Source organism: Vombatus ursinus, unplaced genomic scaffold, assembly GCF_900497805.2.
Source record: "Vombatus ursinus unplaced genomic scaffold, bare-nosed wombat genome assembly UNPS02014941.1, whole genome shotgun sequence".
Taxonomy (NCBI): Eukaryota; Metazoa; Chordata; class Mammalia; order Diprotodontia; family Vombatidae; genus Vombatus; species Vombatus ursinus.
Genome location: NW_020954719.1, coordinates 7,333,688 through 7,352,909, shown reverse-complemented (window position 1 = coordinate 7,352,909; position 19,222 = coordinate 7,333,688). Strand labels below are relative to the sequence as shown.

The window sequence follows — 19,222 nt, the reverse complement described above, 5'->3', positions numbered from 1 at the left end:
TATTTTTAGATTTATTATTTAAATTAATATGAACCACAAGAATAAGTCATGTATAAAATATATGAGGAAAGTAACATAGCCATAATCTCTTCCTTTCCATAATTCCTGTTCAGGTTCTTCTGGTTTTTTGTTGTTCCCAGAGCTTGATGTCTCACACAGTAGAGGAACCGGCTGGGGACCCTGGAGTCCCAAAGCCAGGAGGCAGCAGTAACATGGAGCTAGGGACTTGTCAAGAGCTTTTGCATCGACTTCGGGAGCTGGAGGTAAGATAATCAGGGTCGGGAGGGATTTCCTGGTCCCTCGATTTAGGGAGCTGGCAGTGGGTAGGGCAGGAGAACTTTGGAGTTTCTCCCATAGCTTAATCCCAAGAATTAGGTGTAGCAGGTACCATGCTAAACCAGGGGTCACTCAGTGAGTCAGTGAGTAGAGTGCTGGGCCTGGAATCAGGAAGGCAACCTGAGTTCAAATCCAGCCTCAAAGGCTAACTGTGTGACTTGGGCAGTCACCTCCCCTTCCTCAACTATAAAATGTGAATAATAATAGCACCTACCTTGCAAGGGTGTCATGAGGATCAAATGACATAATGTTTGTTTAAAAAAAAAAAAAAAAAAGGCCCTAACACAGTGTCTGGCACATAGTAGGTGCTATATAAATGCTTAGTCCCACCCCCACACACCCATCCACACCCGCCTAGCTAAACCAGGCTTCCCAGGCTTTATATCTCTTGGGAGGGAGAACTAACTGGTGCTAGGTTTGGAATTAAAGGATCTGAGTTCAAATCCCAACTCTGCCACTTAATAACTGTATCTGTATGTATATCACACTGCCTCAGTTTCCTCATCTGTAAAATGAGGGAACTGGACTAGATGTCCTCTCTAAGGACTCTTTTATCTTTACATCTATGATCCTATGATCTTCTTTAACACTCTGTCTTAGCCCTTGGATCCAAAGGATGGGTCTCTCTCATCAGTCCCTCTATTCACTCTCACCCTTAATGATACTGCAGCAGAGAAGCCATTTTAGTACTGTCCTTTCTTTTATTTTATTCCATGGCCTGCATGGTTAGAATAATGAATATCTGAGATGAGCCACTCCCTTCTTTCTGGACTCTTTTTCTCCCATCACCCAAAGCCAGGGACTCCCTAAACTGAGTGTCTCACTGTACCCCAGCAGCCCTATCCTCTCCCTGCTGAAGCTCCTTCCTATCTTACATTTCCCCTGTAAGGACTCCTTAGGGGAGTGATTTTTTTCCTTTTTCTGCATATCCTGCCTTCCAACCTAAAGTCTTGAACATCCCACTCCTCCACCACTAAGCTGAAGCTTAGAGTTTAGAGAGAAATAGACTTTCCTGGAGTCAGAGACAGGGTTCTATTATAGTAAACAAACTTTCTTAAAATCACCTACTTGGCTTAGAGACCCATGCTTTATACTGGAGAGATAGAGTTTGGAATAAGACACAGTTCCTGTCTTCATGGAATGGAGGATCATTATATGAAAAGAGCCTCTTTCCTTAAAGTCCTGCCCCTAGACCCTGTCGCTTGTTGGTGGGTTCCTATAAAAGGTAGGAATAGGTTAGGGACCTATGTAAATCCATAAATTTTCTCTCCTTTCCTTTCTTCTATTTAGGCAGAGAATTCAGCGCTGGCCCAGGCCAATGAGAACCAGCGAGAGACCTATGAGCGCTGCCTGGATGAGGTCAGTGGTAGTAGGATTCACTTCCACTGGGTGGGTGGGAGAATCAGGGAGCAGGTTTTAAAATCAGTTTTGGCTCCTTGGTCTCAGCTTTGAAATAAGATTAAAGAAATCTGTTTACCAAGACATAGGAACTATATGAATACAATTACAGAACACCCTTTATACAAATAAAGGTTTAAATAATTGGAGAAATATTACTTGTTCACAGGTAGGCTGAACCAATATAATAAAAAAGATAACACAACCTAAATTAATTTACATATTCAGTGCCAATCAAAGGACTGCTTTATAAAGCTAGAAGAAATAAAATTTATCTGGAGGAACAGAAGATCTAGAATCAGATAAGCACAGTAACCTAGTGTTTGATAAACCCAATGATTCCAGCTACTGGGGTAAGAACTTACTGTTCAACAAAAACTGTTGGGAAAATTGGAAAGTAGTGTGGCAGAAACTGGTATAGACCTACAACTCATACCATATACCAAGATAAGCTCAAAAGGGTACATGATATACATACCTACATACATACATACATATATATGTGTGTGTGTGTGTGTGTATATACATACATACATACATACATACATATATATATAAAGGATAATGTCAAGCCAATTAGAGAAGCAAGTAAGAAATTGCCTATTACATCTATGGATAGGGAAGGGTGCTTGACCAAACAAGAGATAGAGAGGATAACAGGAAACAAATGCATAATTTTGATTACATAAAATTATGAATTTTGTACAAATAAAGCTAATGTGTTTAAAATTAGAAGAAAAGCAAGTATATGAGGAAAAAATCTTTGTAGCAAATTTCTTTCTGGCAAAGGTCTAATTTCTAATTTATAAAGGGAACTGATTAAAATTAGATCCATTCCCCAGTTGTTAAATGGTTGAAGGATAAAATGGACACTTTTCAAAGGAAGAAATCCAAGCTGTCATTAAAATAGACATGAAAAAATACTCTAATAACTGGAGAAATGCAAATTAAAACAACCTTTTTGCCTTATACCCATCAGACTGGCAAAGTTGACAAGAAAAGAAAATTACAGATGCAAGAGAAGTGGTACATTAATTACTTTTGGTTTCTCTTCCAGGAAGCAGTGTTATTAAATCGTTCATACCTTTCAACCCAGCAGTTGCAATATTAAGGGAGGGGTGCCTATCCATTGGGAGATGGCTGAACATGTTATGATACATGAATATAATGGAATGCTCTTATAATATAAAGAAATGATGAAGGTGGGACAGTTTCAGAGAAACCAAGGAAGACTTGTATGAACTGATGTAGAGTAAAGTGAACAAAGCCAGAACAGTTTACATAATAACAGCAATATCTTAAAGACAGCTGAGAAACTTTACAATTCTGTTGAACACAGTGACCAGCCACAATTTCGAAGGACTCATAATGAAACGGGCTACTCACCTTCTGACACAAAAGTGATAAACTTACAGTGAAGACTTGAGACTTTTTTTTTTGGACATGGCCAGTGGTAGAATTTATTTTGTTTGACTGTTTGTTTTTGTAACAGGCATTTTGTTTTTCTTTCCTTTTCATTTGGTGGGGAAAGGTAGGACAAGATAGGGAAAAGAAGGTAAACTTTTAAAAAAATTAAAATTTAACAAAATAAAAAAGAAAGAAAGAAACAAGATTAAGGAACTTCCAGGTCCCACTAACAAGTTAGTAGACCACATACTTTCTTCCTTTTTTAAAGTAATATTTTTCCCCAATTACATATAAAGATAGTTTTTAGCATTCATTTTTTTAACATTTTGAAATTCAAATTTTCTCCCTCCCTCACCTCCCCCATCCCTAAGACAGTAAGCAATTTGATGTAGGTTATATATGTCTAATCATGTAAAACATATTTCCATATAGTCATATTGTATAAGAAGAAACAGACCCAAAAGAAATAGATACTTCCTCTAGATCCAGTTAATGCTCTGAAGAAAAAAAACAACGCAAAAGAGTAGTTATATACTTGATATAGAGCAATTACAGCTGAATCCACTGTACATGAAAAAGAATCTCAGCAAGGTAGAATTCTTATGAATTAACACTGGAAAACCTTCATCTCTAAAATGTTCACTTAGCACCCTTTAGTCTCCACACTCCTAGGAGGGACGCACAAATTGACCTATGGGCTTGTGCCTAAGGCCCACGTGTTTGGATCTCCTACTACAGAAATTACTGACCTGCTCCTGCATTCTTCCCCTCCACCTCCACCCCCAACAGCTTAATCTTCACACTCAGGTGAGAAGGAGAAAGGTGGGGAACCTTCTTCCTGGCACTGCCCCACAGATAATCAATAAGGATACAGACTGACCAGAACACCTTCCCTTATCCCTGCCAAAAGCAGCAGATTCTGATTTTGCCTTACAAAGAAAGAAAAGTGGTGGAGGGGCCCAGGATGTGTGACTGCACTGGGTCTAGAGGAAAGGGGACTGAAACCTATCTAGGGACAGTCGTGTCCGCTTCAGAGGTCTCTCAGGGTAAGGACCTAGGCCAGTGAAGCCTAAATCCTCCAGTGCAGGAAGAAGCTGAAGCAGCTTTGCAGCCCACGCTGGGAAATATACACACACCAGCAAAGGGGCAGTTGTTGGAAAAAGGGGGATTGAGGAATATAAGGGAAAAAAGGCTGAAGCACCAAAGATTTCAAGATGAAGAAAACTTGAAATCCAGAGCACAAACAGATAAATCAACAGACACGATCTTTAAACTAGAAGGAAGAAAACATACTAAATCCTCAAACACAACTAAAGTTTTGTATTGCATTGGAGAATACTGCTATGGGGGAGAAGGCATATGCCTTCAGTAGAAAAGAGGTACCTCTTAATGGGGTTTAATCTTGATGAGGAGAATTAGTGCTTTGGGAGAATACCTTCTTTGACGGTATTATACTTCCATGGACAACATCTTGGCCTAGGAGAAAGGATATGTGAGCTCCTAGGGACATGTGGCACCCAGAAAGAGGGTAGGGGGTGGGGTGGAGTGGGAGGTGCAGTTAGAAAGAGCACATGGGGGGTAGCTAGGTGGCGCAGTAGATAGATAACCCGAATTCAAATCCGGCCTCAGACCAAACACTTGACACTTTAGCTGTGTGACCCTGGGCAAGTCACTTAACCCCAATTGCCTAAAAAAACAAAAACAAACAAGCAGAAAAAAAAAAAAGAAAGAGCACATGGGAAGAGTCCCCAGCCAGTAGGAAGAAAGGCAGAGGGTAGAATTGGACTGCATGATTTGGGGTTCAGGATAAATTCTACCAAAGGACAATATTATATTGAAAATGGCCAACATTGCTTCCTTTACAAACTGATACTTGTAATAGTGAGGCACAATAGAAAAAAGAAAAAAGGACAGGGGGGAAAAATTTATAAAGGCAATAACATAGAAATTGGTTAGGAGATGAAACCTAATACTTCAAAATCTTTAACTTCCTGAGTAACACAGGGAAATGAGAGAAGAAGAAAATGAGTGCATAGACCATGAATCAGAATAATGTTTCAGATTAGACTGGAAGAAAATGAATGAAAAATACAAAACTAAGAAAAGCTTTTTAGAAAAAGGTATAGGGGGAAAAAAACTAACAAACATAAAAAGTTGGAGGTGAAATATTGAGCTAACCATTTAACTGAAAGAATAAGAAGAGGAACCAGGGAAGAAATGGATAAAAGATGTATAAAATAGATGAATAAAAGAAGGAATAAATAAATCTCCAAAAACTAGAGAAGGGGTTGACAGACAGGAGTAGGAGGTATTGGGAGGTAAGGAAAACAGTGGAAATGAGGTTGTGTTAGAGCAATTTAATCAAAATTGCTAACTCTAAGGACAAAGTAAAAATAGAGACTAGACCTTTGATTTCACTGGTATAAGGAACTCCCAGATGAGAAAATTCCTCTACCAATGTAGATTGTCACCTTCCCTGTAACTTCCAGTCTTAGAGAGTTGTCTAGACTACTGAGGGGTTAAGTGACTTGTCCTGGGTCACAACTTGAACCCCTTACAAGAGCAAAAAGATTTAAAAAAAAAAAAAACACCACTAAATAGGGGGCAGCTAGGTGGCACAGTAGATAGAGCACAGGCCCTGGAGTCAGGAGGACCTGAGTTCAAATCTGACCTCAGACACATAACACACTAAATATGTGACTCTGGGCAAGTCACTTAGCCCCAATTGCCTCACCAAAAAAAAAAACAAAACAACAGCAACAAACCACAAAATAAACAAATGAAGGAAAACACAAACCTAACTGTTATAACTTTAAACATGAATGGACTGAACAGTAAAAATCAAGTACTATTATGGTCTCTTTACAAAAATAGACCATGTATTAGTACACAGAGAAATTGCATCTAAGTGTAAAAAAAAATACTAAACATATCCTTTATAGACCATAATGTAATAGATTAACAAGACAGTACGGGTAAAAGATGCAAACCTAAAGTGAATTTAAATCAAATCCTAAATGAGTGAATCAAAGAATAAAAATGATAACTGTAAAAGACAGTATTAATGATGAAGACAACATAACAAAATTTGTGCAGTGCAACAGCTAATTTTTCCCCAAAATATGCATTAACAGAATAGCAAAAGAAAATTAATTAGCTAAATGTGCAATTTAAAGAATTAGAAAACCAGGAAATAAACAAAAGAACAAATAAACCAGCAAATAAACAAAATTGAAAACTGGAAGAGAAATAGATGGGTTGGAAATAGAGACTGCAAAACTGATAAAATTAAAAGCTGAGTGAAAAAAAACTAACCAATTTGATAGACCTGTAGCCACCCTGATTAAAAGAAGAGGAAGACAGATCACATTAACAAACAAAAAAAAGATAACAATAGTAATAATAATAACGAACAAAGTGAAATCACACCAGGGAAGAAATAAAAAGAACTATCAGGATAAGGTATACACAGTTGTATGTCAAAAGAATTGAGTTTGTTATCTTTAAAAACAATAGCACCAAATAGAACGCTTAAGCCAAGCTCAGAAAAGGAAACTAAACTGGCTGTAAAGGAACTACAAAGCAGACAACCCAGCTCTGTCCTAGATGGAATTACAGAAGAATTCTATCAAACTTTAAATAATTCATACTTATAAAACACAAGTTATTCAGAGAAAATGAGAAAGTAGTCTACCAATACTGATAAGTATAGCCCTTCCCTATAAACCAGGGAAGAATAAAGTAAAGAAAGAGGACTTGTAAAGCAATACTACTGATAAATATTGATTCAGTTTTTTTTTTTAATACTAAAGCAATTTAAAAACATTGCAGCAGTTTATTAAAGAAAAAAAAAAACACCACCACCAACATCATTATGAACAAGTTGGCTGGATTCATACCACAGATGCAAGGATGAGGAAATCCACATAATTCATAATATTAAAAACAAAAACCTCCCAAACCATATGATTATTTCAGTAGATACAAAAAAGCCTTTGATGAAGCACGACATTTTTTATGCTACAAAACCCTACCAACTATCAGCATAGAAGAGTCCTTTTTTTTACTATTATAAGAAGTATCCATCTAACACCAAAAACATATACAACAGGACTTTCCCAGTAAACAGAGTGAAACAAGTCTAACACCCCACTTTCTGCATGGTTCTTTGATAGTAATGTGAGCAATAGTGATGAACGTAAGACGAGAATTCAGTCAAAGGCATAAAGAAAGACAGAGACAAAACTATCCCTTTTTATTGATGAAAATCCTAGAGATTCAGCGGAAAAACCCATTGAAACAATAACTTAAGCTGAATGCAGGCTACAAAATAAATCTATACAAATCAATTGCATTTCTGTATAATAATACAATCCGGGAGACAATAATAGAAAGGGAAGTCCCATCCAAAATAACTATGAAATGCATAAAATATTTGAATCATTCTATGTTCAATTATAAAATGATTAAGTAGCTGGAAGAATATTCAGTACTAATGACTGGGCCATACTAATTTAATAAAAATTATACTACTAAAACTAATTTGCAGGTTTAATTCTGTAGCAGTTAAACTACCAAAGGGAAGCTTTAGATAAAATAATAACAATTCATTTGAAGGAACAGAAAGTTGACAGTATCCTGGAAAATGATTTAATAAGGTAGGAGTAAAGGGGGAATAGCACTTGTAAGGAAAACAGTATTCTCCTTGATCAGCAAGAGGAAGAAGCCTCCCTTGGAGGCTTTAAAAACTCCAGCTTTTTCACCCTGTCAGAATAAGACCAATAGTGAACAGCCCGTCACCCCTTTTCCTGCCTGCAGAGAGTTTGAATGCGTTAACCCTAGTCCTGACCCTTGACCCAGACCCCAGGTGCCAACTCCTCTGGTGCTCCTTCCCCTAATTCCTGGTTCTAGTTGATTCAGAGAAGAATCATATAAAAACCCACCTTGAGTACCTAACTCCACTCCAGACCCCTGCAGACTGCCCTGTCCATTCTCCCTCACCACCCACCCCTGTACTACCTGAGAATCTCCCCCTCCATAAAGCTTTCTTGTAATACTTTGCTCCCTTCTCATGCTGCTTTCAGTCCTGGGGCGAGCCTGCACCTGCCAGCTATGCTAATTCTTTTCTAAGCAGCATGAGCTGCCCCCCAAGGCTGCGACCCTCACTTTGTTAGCAGTGCCTAATTTTCAAGTCTTTGATTTAGGGAATATACAGAGCAAGGGCTGAATTAGGAATGATGTATATGATCGGCAGAGCTCCCTTCTTCCTGGACAACAGTGCTGTGACTAAGGGCCCCTAACCATGGGCCCCTTGGATTTCCCTCTGGCAATATAAGTTGGCAGATTTTCCCTGTATGGGACTTTCTTATTCCAAACCTCTCTAAGTCAGTGTTAAGATAGAGCTCAAGCTGTATTATAAAGCAGTAGTCTCAAAACCACTTGGTACTGGCTAAAAAAAAGTAGAAAAGTAGATCAATAGAACATACTAGACAGGGAAGAATCAGAAATAATTAAACTGAGTAATCCTATGTTTGACAAACCGGTAAACATAAATTACTTAGAAAAAAAAACTAAAACTGTAAGGCAGTTTGGCAGAAATAAGGCTTAGACCAACATAATAAACCACTTCATAAAAAAAATTAGAAGGGAAGCAGATTGTACACCTTTCACAGCTATGAGTAAGGCAAGAATTAACCAAACAAGAGGTTAAAGGCAATTACAATAGATAAGAGATACTTTTGATTACATGAAATTGAAAAGGCTTTATCATAAACAAAATTATACACTTAGGATAAGTAGGAAAGCAGTTTGCTGGGGAAAAATCTTTGTGTTACCCATTACTGATTTTTGTCCAAGATATATAATCAGCTAACAAATAGATGAGTCCAAAATCCATTCCCCAAAGGGTATGGACAGAGTTCTCAAAAGAATTGTAAACAATTAACCACGTGAAAGGATGCTCCAAATCACTAAAAATGAGACAAATGCAAATCAAAGCAACCCTGAGATTTCATCTCACACCCAACATATTAGCAAAAATGACAAAAGATGGGAATAATCATTGTTGGAAAATAAATATAGGCACACACTAAAGCATTGTTGGTGACACTTTGAATTAGTATGACCATTCTGGGAACAGTTTGAAATTGTGCAAGTAAAATGACTGAAAATGTCCATACCCTGTGATTCATATATTCCACTGCTAGGCATGTATCCCAGAAAGGTCATCAACAAAGTAAAGGGCTCCATACATACCAAAATATTTATAGCAACACTTTTCATGTTATCAAGAAACTGGAAACAAAATGGATATTCATCGATTTGACTATACCACAAATTAGCTAAGCAAATTGTGGTACACAAATGAAATGGAATATTACTGTGTTGTATGAAACTGCAAACATGATGAATTCAGAGAAGCCTGGAAAAATTTAAATGAACTGATGGAAAGTGAAGTAAGTAGAACAAGGAAAACACAATGACTACAGGAAGGTAAATGGAGAGAACAATTACAAAAACAGTTGGAAACTGAATGTTGCAAAAAGTACAAAGAGGCAGCTAGATGGCACATTGGATAGAGCCCCATGCCTGAGTTCAAATCTGGCCTGAAACACTTGGTAGCTGTGTGGTCCTGGACAAGTCATTTAACCTCTATCTACCTTAGTTTCCTCAGTTGTAAAATGGGGATAATAATAGCACCTTACTCCCAGAGTTGTTGTGAGGATCAAATGAGATAATATTTGTAAAGCACTTAGCACAGAGCCTGGCATGTAATAAACACTTAATAAATGCTTCTTCTCTTCAAAGAAGAAATAAGAAAACATCTCCCCAGGTTCCCTTGCACAGTTGGGATTCCACAGATGTGAAACATTAGATATAGCATTAGATTTTTTTTTAATGTTTGACTGGTATTGATTATTTTGTTTTCCTCTTCAAAAATAAATTCTTTGATGTAAGGAATGACTCTTTGGGAGGACGTAAAGGAAGAGGTATAAGGAGAAATGTAGGCAATATAAGAATAGGGTAGCAATAAAAGTATTTCTTAAGTAACAAAAAATATTATTTCTAAAACCAATAGCTAGCTTTATAAACAACAAAGAAACACCGGAAGCTTTTCTAGTAAGTACTCCACTATTATTCTGGAAGTAATAAAATTAAGAGAAGAAAATTAAAGGTATAAAGAGAGACAGAGAGAAGACAAAATATACCTTTTGGCTCATGACATGATAAAAATCCTAAGGAATCAGCAAATAAGCTAAGTGAGATAACAGTTTTAGTAAAATTGAAGGTTACAAAATAAGCCACAAACATCAATGGTATTTCTATATACTAATAACAAAATCCAGAAGTTGATAGTAGAAAGAAAAATCCCATTCTAAGTAACTAGCACCTAGGTGGCATAGTGGCTGGAGGAGTTAGGAAAACCTGAGTTCAAATCCTGCCTCAGATACACACTAGTGTGTGACCCTAAACAAAATCACTTAATCTTATTTGTATCAGTTTCCTTATCTGTAAAATGAGCTGGAGAAAGAAATGGCAAATCACTTCAGTACCTTTGCCAAGAAAACTCCAGATGGGGTCACAGAGAGTCGGACACAACTCAAGCACAAAAACAAAAATAACCAAATTGTGCAAAGTATTTGGGAATCAGTCTATACAAGCAAACTCAATACTTGTTTAACTATAATTATTAAAGGCTTCTTAAAGAACAACATAAATAATTAGAAGGATATTCACTATTCATAAATGAGTGCCAGTATAATAAAAATAACTACACTGCTGAAATTAATTTACAGATTATTATACTATTCAGACTGCCAAGGGGATATTTTATGGCCGGGTTGGGTAGAGTGGAGAAGCATTTATTTGGTGACTACTGTGTGCCAGGCACTGTGTTAAGCAGTTTACAAGTATTATATCTCATTTAATCTAGACAACTACACTCAGTGTTAATAACAGAATTTATTTGGAGGAATAAAAGATCTAGAATATCAAGGCAAGTAACAAAATACATTTTGGAATGAAGGAATAATGGTACTTCCAGACTTCAAACTGTTATTAAAAATAGTAATCATATGGTACTGATTGAAAAAGAGAAGAGTCAATCAACCAGACCAGGAAAAATATGAAATAATTCAACTTGGTAACCCATGGTTTTGATAAATCAGAAAAACATATTATCTCAGAAACAACTTCTTATTTAACAAGAATGGCTGGGAAGACTGGAAGGCAGTCTGAGAAAAAATGAATTTAGACCAACATTGGGCAGCATTGACCACAGTAAATTCAAAATGGATGGAAACCGAAATATGAAAGATTGAGTCATAAGAAAAATGAAAAGAGCTGATTTCCTGGAAGCTATGGTTAGGGGGTGAAGTCTGAACCAAGCAAGGAAGAAAGGCAGCTTTAAAAAGATAAAACACATAATTTCAATTACATGGAATGGAAAATGTTTTGCGTGAACAATATTAATGCAACTAGAAAAAGAAGTGGAGCACTTGCCAAAGGGAAGATCTTTCTATCAAATCTTGCTGATCAGGGTCTGATGTCAGTCCAGGGTATCAGACAACCAAAATGTGTGATGCCTACTCCCTAATCTGTAAAGAATGGTCAAAAAATTGGAATAAGTCTCAAAAGAATTGTAACTGTTAATAATTATATGAAGGAATGAGTGTTCCAAATAATTTTAAAACAGATTAAAACAGCCCATGGACTTTTAGTTAAGGTGGCAATGGGAAAGTGGGTAGTAAAGGCCAGCTCTTCCACACAGAAACCCCCAAAATATAAGAACATGTCCCCAGAAAATCTAATGATGCAGAAAACCAAAAAGAACCAGAAATCCACTCCATCCAGTCCAAAACTATAAGAAAACATGACCCAAAACTAGAAGAACAAGGAAAGCTAACTCTAGTACAAGTAAATATACTTGGAGCTTCTGGAGGAAGGGAGAGATGCAGGGAAGCCAAGGCAAACTCCAATAAACTAAACAAAAGCCAAGAGAGGAGCCAACTCTGGGATGCTGGCTAGGAAGGGCCCAGGCCAGAGACACCAGGGAGTTCCTGCAAACAGACTTGAAACCACAGGTCTTTCGTGTTTGTGTATTTGTATCATTCCTTAAATGTCATGGCTATTGGGCCTTATCACAGAAATTTGCTCCAAAAATGTTTTTCTTAGTTCATGTTTTCCTTCAGATTCTAACTGGATTGGTTTTGTTTTTGCAACAACTTTTCCATTTTGTGTGATCAAAATTGTCCATTTTATTTCTCATTTTGTCAAGAACTCTTCCCCCTGTGTAGTTGTAAAAAGTATCTATTTTCCTGTTCCTTTATTTTTGTTTAAAATATGACCTTTTATGTCGAGGTCTTCTATCCTTTTGGCATTTATTGTGGAGTATGGTATGAGCTGTTAGTCTAAATCTAATCAGTTCACTTTCCAGGTTTATCAGTTTTTATCAAATAGTTTATGTCCCATTAGTCCTTGGATTTGCCAAACATTTTACTACTATGTTCATTTGCTTTATTGTGTATATAGTTATTCCATTGAAACTTTAAAAAAATTAATAGCAAGTAGTTTTGATGATTATTGTTTTATAGTATAGTTTGAGATCTGATACTGCTAGCCCACCTTCCATTGCTTTCCCACTTTGTTTATCCTCTAGATGAATTTTTTCTTCTAGTTCTATAAAGTAACCGTTTAATAGTTTGATACCTGGTATGACAGTGAATCTGTAAATTAATTTAGGTAGTGTTATCATTTTTATTATATTGCCACAGCCCAGACACACAAAGTTAGTATTCTCTTCCTGCTGGGTTTTATTGATAATATACAGAAAATATGTTTTGAATTTATTTTGTGTCCTGCTACTTTGCTAAACTTGTTAATCATTTCTATTCATTTTTAGTTGTCGAAGTAAACCATCATGTCATCTGCAAAACTGAATGTTGTTTCCTTTTCACTAAAGCTTATTCCCTCAGTTTCTTTTTCTTATCTTCTGTAGTGATATTTATTTAAAACTATGTCAAATAATAATGGTGACACTGTTCATCCAAGTCGTGCCCCTTAGAGGTGGATGTTCCTCAGGGCTCTGTCCTGAGCCCTCTTTTCTTCTCCTCCCATACTGTTTCATTTAGTTATCTTCTCAGCTTCCTTGAATTCAGTGATCATCTCTATGTTGATTTTCTGATCTACTTATCTAGCCCAAATCTCCCTCCTGATTTCCAGACTCACATTCCCAGCTGCCTGTTAGACACAATTATAATAATCATGTAAATGGAAAGAACAACAACAAAACAGACAGATCTGAATGTGGTTAAATTGTAAAGACCAAGGTTGGCCCAAAGATGTATTAGATGATACTTACCCCACTTCTTAGCAGAAGTTCGGTACCATGGAAGTGGGAACTGCAGATACCATCATTTCAGTGTGGTGGGTTTTGCTGAATGTGTTGGAGGGGATGGGAGTTGGGGAGAGATACAGTGGGAAATGTAGGAGATGTTAAAAAAGTTATCAATAAAAATTTATTTTAAAAAAATGAGGTTATGATGTTTGACATTTCTCTCTTTACCTTTTTGTTTCCTAGGTTGCCAACCATGTGGTACAGGCTCTTTTGAATCAGAAGGTAAGGGGGGTAACCTTGGTCCTGGGCTCAGAGACCTGCCTGTGAGGTTCTGTAGGTTCTGCCTCTTCCCTACATCACTTCCTTAGCCATGGAGCCCTATGAGCAAAATCTGAAGAGACAGAAATGCTTGGAGAGGCTGGACACCCTTAAACTGGCCTTTTCTGCCCTTAGCCCTAAGCTCCTATGGAACTTAGTGTCACAGAAGCCCCCTGACTTACCTGTGTGATTTCACCCCACTAGACACTAGACAGACACTAGACACTATGGCTCCTTCTGCTACGAATGGAGTAGGGCTAGAATAGCTTCTCAGGAATGTAGAATAGATTGCCTTTCCACTGGCCCCTCAATCAATCCATTCCCATTCTGGGATGGATGAACTCTAGTTCTCTGGCTCTTAGTAGAGCTATAGTAGATAATTCTTAAATACTTTGCAACTCTAGATTCTTCTGAATCATTCTTGGCTGTATCCCTCTGCTTAGTCCCTTCAGATTTCTCCTTTCCTGCATTTAAACATGGGGTCCCAAGTGGCATTGGTGAGACTAAGCACAAGGCTGATACTGAGTATACAAGATGTAAACAGGAAAATACGAAAAAAGCTTGGTGATTCCAGGTGACTTAAAGATTATAGCTTATAGATAACTGTGATCCTTGGTTCTTTCTCTGTCCTGAATGTCTCTATCCCATAGAAGCAGAAAAGTTCTGTACTTTTGCTGAGATTGAGCCCTTGGGTTACCAACCCAGGATCCAAAAACTTGAAAGAAGAAGGGGAACCTCTTGCAGGGGGAGGGTAAAGTTCCCAAAGTGAACTTAGTTTCTTCACTCTATAGTAAATTTGATGGAACTTAATATTTACTCCCATGAGTTACTATTACTGAAAATATAAATAGACTTTAAAAGAGTTTAATTTCTGAGTGATGGAAATCTGGGGACACCTTTAACCTGAGAGCAAAAAAAAAAATCTGCCCTTGTTCTGCTTAACCCCCTTGACTCTTTCAGCCAGTGGGCTTATTCAGGAGTCCCTTCTGAGGTTCTAAAGAAGAAAAAAATGTGCTTCTGTGCTAATTCTATCTCCTTTTCCCTCCCACTCTAACCTCTGCCCTTGGATGTGGAAGGACTTACGGGAAGAATGCATCAAATTGAAGAGGAGGGTATATGACTTGGAACGGCAGAACCAGACATTGAGCATTCTCTTTCAGCAGAAATTACAGCTTTCAGCAGGTTCTCTTCCACAGGTGAGGTTGGCTGTCTTTCCTTTCCTTTAAAAAAAAAATCTGGCTTCCTGCCCACCCACACCCCCATAATGATCACCTTTTCCACGAACATCAGAGATGGGGACTGTCTCCATCCATATTCCCAGGATCTATGAGCCAACAAAGAATTTGCAAAGTTGGAGGTTTGGAAGAACCCACCCAGCCCCAGTAGATTAGAGAATCTAAGACATGATGAGAACTGCCTGGGAGATCCTCAGCACATTGACCTCGTCTTCCCTCATCTAGAAAAGCTTGACTTCTTATCAATAGGGAGAAAGTTCTCATTCTGTCCTGGAGCCTGGAAAAGCAGTTACCTCTGGTTCCTAGAAGAGGCCTTGCTGCTGCCAGTGATCTGGCCTCTTCACAGCATCTGAAAAGAAAGCATGATGAGGAGTACCCATAGCCTTAATGTGGCAGAGAGGATTGAAGAGAACTGTGGAACCCACCAAATGCTTCATTCAGTTGAACAAGCCTTTTATTAAGTAGGTTCTATGTTCCAGGCCCGACGGATGTGGAAAGACAGGCATTCTGGGATACTAGTGAAGCTAGGAATGGATCCAGCTCCTCTGGAGAGCAGTTTGGATCTATGCTAAGTGAATGAAATACCTATACCCAGAGATTTGCTAGCTATCTACCTTAAAGAGGTAAATGATAAAAAGAAACACCCACACAATATACCAGCAAATTCAGAGCAGCACTTTTTATAGTAATAAGAAACTAGAAACAAGTCAGATGCACATGGATTTGATCATGGCTAAGTGGTACATGATACAAAGAGTGTAATGGAAAATTATTGCTTTGTAAGAAACAATGAATATAACGAATACAGAGCAACTTTGGGAGGATTTATAGGAAGCAATACAAAGTAAGTAGAACCAGAAAAACATCATACACAATCATTACAGTAGTGTAAATGGAAAGAACAACGAACAATCAAAACTGAATGCCAGGCAATTCAAGGAATAAGTCCAATATTACATAAATTGCTTGATTAAACAGTAAAACCAGGTTGGATTTTTAACAGGAATGCAGGCTGGTTCAGCATTAGGAAAACTGTAAACATGATAGATTATTTCAAATAACAAAAAAAAAATCATGATGATATAAACAGGTCAAAAAAAGGCTTTTTCCAAAGCATAGCACCTCTTTATGTTAAGAACATTAAAGAGTATAAGAATGATATAATTTTTCTTAATATGGTAAGTGATATATCTAAAATAATAAACTACATTATCTGTAATGCAGAAATATTGGAGGCCTTTCCAGTAAGATTTAGGAGTAAGGCAAGGATGTTCATTGTCAGCGCTTTCATTTGGCATAGTTCTAGAAATCCTTACTTATAGTAATCAGGCTAGAAAAGGAAATTGAGGGAATGAGCATTTGCAGATGGCATGTGTATATTGTTTTCCTATTTCTTCTTATTTCATTTTGTGTCAGTTCATGGGAATACCTTCTAGAAGTGTAACAACGAAGGGGAGGAGAACAGGATCAAAAGAAAATTTTTCCCGTTTTTGGGTTGTTTGGGTTTGTTTGTTTTTTTAGGATTACTTAGCACTGGAAAGGACCTTAGATCTGATCTAGTCCATCCCCTCTTATTTCATGGATGAAGAAATCGAGACCTAGGGTGAGAGAAGGCACCATGTCTTATCTAAAATTTATATCTGTTTCATGGAGCTAAATGACAGACCCAAGGATAAGATTTAGGCAATGCTAGGCAATAAACAGTTATTAAGCGCTTACATTATACTAGGCGCTATGACTCTGGGCACTTAACTTCTGCCTGCCTCAGTTTCCTCAACCATAATCCCCATTAAATGGGGATGATAATTACAACCAATAAAGTCATCCCTAGGACATTTAAGTATTAAAATGAAAGGAGCACAATAAACAAAAGAAAAGTGGAAATTATCTTTTAAAGTGATTATAGATAGAAATCCATTTTCACCATCAAGGGTAAATGGAGTTACCACTAACACCATGTCCCAGCTTTGCTCTTGGGGAAGCAGAAATAGCACTAAAGAGAACAAAGACAGGAAAAGCAACTGAATTAGAGCCAAGTACATGTAAAGGAGATTCGGGCTGGAGGAAATGCCATGGTGAGTGTGATGAGGAGTCTGTTTATGAAGTATGAAGGAAGGAAAGAAGCCAAAGGCAGGAAAAAACCTGGTACCTGATTACTTAAACTTTCTACTAATTAGAGGTATTCAGAAGTAGAATGGTTTATCATAAGAGCTAGCAGGTGCCCCTCCTTGGAGATCTTCAAATAGAATTTGGACAGCCACTTGTCAGGTTGTTATAGTGGGGATTCCTGTCCTCTGTGGGTAACATTAAATGGCCAGTGAGGTCTCTTTGAACTCTCGAATTCTGATTCTGTAATACCCAAAAAAGGCAACTGAGAGGATATTAGCAACTACAACCTAAATGCATATTTTCCCATCCTTACAAAATCTTTTATGAGACTTACCTATACAGAAATTGAAAGCAGCCTCAATGAGCTTGGTCAGGGAACAAGCAGACTTTTGCAAGTGATATTCAGAAATGGGCCATATCTTTATCATTTCACAGTTGAATGAAAGATGTAAAGAGAATACAAGCTCCAAAATGTCTACATTGTTTTATTAGGAAAAAGTATTTGATTTGGGAAGTACCTTAAAGGTTCTCTTCCAATAAGGTGGCTTTCATTCATACATCAGCCATATAAGATCCCTTGAAAGATATCTTGTCCAACTGTCATAAACATCAGTAGCAGTATAAAAGGGGGAGATACATGTTCACCACTATGGTAGATTAGATCCAGCACAGTCCTAAGTTGAAGAGGGATCCCTAGTAAGGGGTGAGGTCCCTCCAGATGCTTTGGTTTGCACGTGATACAGTGCTAGTTGCATCAAGCCCTAGAACTTTGGGAGCTTCTTGAAAGAAATCTGTAACTGTCCAAGTTTGGCCTGACTCTTTACACAGGAAGGCCCTCTTGGTGGAAGGCAAATCTCTGTCGCCCAAAATATGACATGTGTTTTAGGCAGAAAGCCTGTAGATCTGGGATAGACAGTATGAATGGACAGCACATTTAGGTTAGAGTTGAACAAGAGATCAGGCTGATTTACCTTCAGGAAACTACAAAGCTCTTTAAAAACCCCAAGCTTCCTATGGAAAGGAGCTCATCTTTTTAATACCACCATTCTGCTAATGTTTTTGTATGGTGAGCTGTGGACTAACACTGTCTCTAAAGAATTAAAGCTAATATCACGAAATAGGTGTTGAAGAGGCTCATGGTAGTTTTGAGCAGGTTTTGAGAATATCAACTAAATAAATAAAGGACAACAAAGAACAGGAGTACAAGTGATAGGGAGACAAAGTAGGCTGGTCACCTGGTGAAAGCAAGGAGTAATGATAATCATAGTAACTAACATATAGTACCTACTGTGTGCCAAACACTGTGCTGAGTCTTATATTATCTCATTTGATCCTCACAACAACCTGGGAGGTAAGTGCTATTATTATCCCCATTTTACAGATAAGGAAACTGAAGCAAACAGAGATTAAGTGATTTGCCCAGGATCACACAGCTAGTCAGTGTCGGAACTGGGATTTGAACTTAGGTTTTCCTGACTCCACATCCAGCACTCTTATCTACGATGCCACCTAGCTGCCTCTGTGGTACCCTGTCTGCCACCCTCTTCGAAGAGCCAGGTGGACAGCCACTGATAAACTCTCAGTGTCAGGTTAAAGTAAGGAGTGCCTCTAATATGGATAGACCCTCCATGTTTACTTTCGAGAGGATATAAACAGACTGCAATCTGCATTCCTGGAGAGAATATTCAAAATAGATGAGATCACAGATCCATTTGGGGATTGAGTATCTCAGTGACACACAGCTCCTGGCACCTAGTGCAGTGTTCTACACCCAGTTAGTGCTTAATAAATGCTAGTTGAATTGAATTAGATGTCCACTATGTCTTCATTATTACAGTCAACTCTTCCTATTTGCTCATGAGAAGGGATCAGAATATTTTTAAAAATCATTTTTATTTGGGGTTAGAGTGCAAATAGATACATACACAGATTGCAGTGGCTGTCACCTGTGACAAAAGGGCCATTCACCCTCTTGTTTTTAGCCAAAAACTCCTGGTTTATCCTCTAAGCTGAGTGATGGTGAGGAAGGTACCATCTTATGGACAGGAAAGGATGAATAGTCATAAAACAGTAGTAATTTGAT

At 37.8% G+C, this 19,222-nt stretch overlaps 1 protein-coding gene across 2 annotated transcripts in view; it reads left to right on the top strand.

Moving 5' to 3' along the window:
• NCKAP5L (NCK associated protein 5 like) overlaps positions 1 to 19,222 on the top strand; it is a 51,793-nt gene that overhangs the window by 18,699 nt on the left and 13,872 nt on the right. Inside the window, exons 3-6 of one of the 2 annotated variants that reach the window (XM_027844454.1) lie at positions 141 to 263; positions 1,627 to 1,695; positions 13,721 to 13,759; positions 14,872 to 14,991. In XM_027844454.1, coding sequence (XP_027700255.1) covers positions 147 to 263; positions 1,627 to 1,695; positions 13,721 to 13,759; positions 14,872 to 14,991 — 345 coding nt within the window. In that variant the 5' untranslated portion in view covers positions 141 to 146. Of the gene's footprint in view, positions 1 to 113; positions 264 to 1,626; positions 1,696 to 13,720; positions 13,760 to 14,871; positions 14,992 to 19,222 lie in introns of both variants that reach the window. The other variant, XM_027844455.1, reaches the window with a different exon arrangement.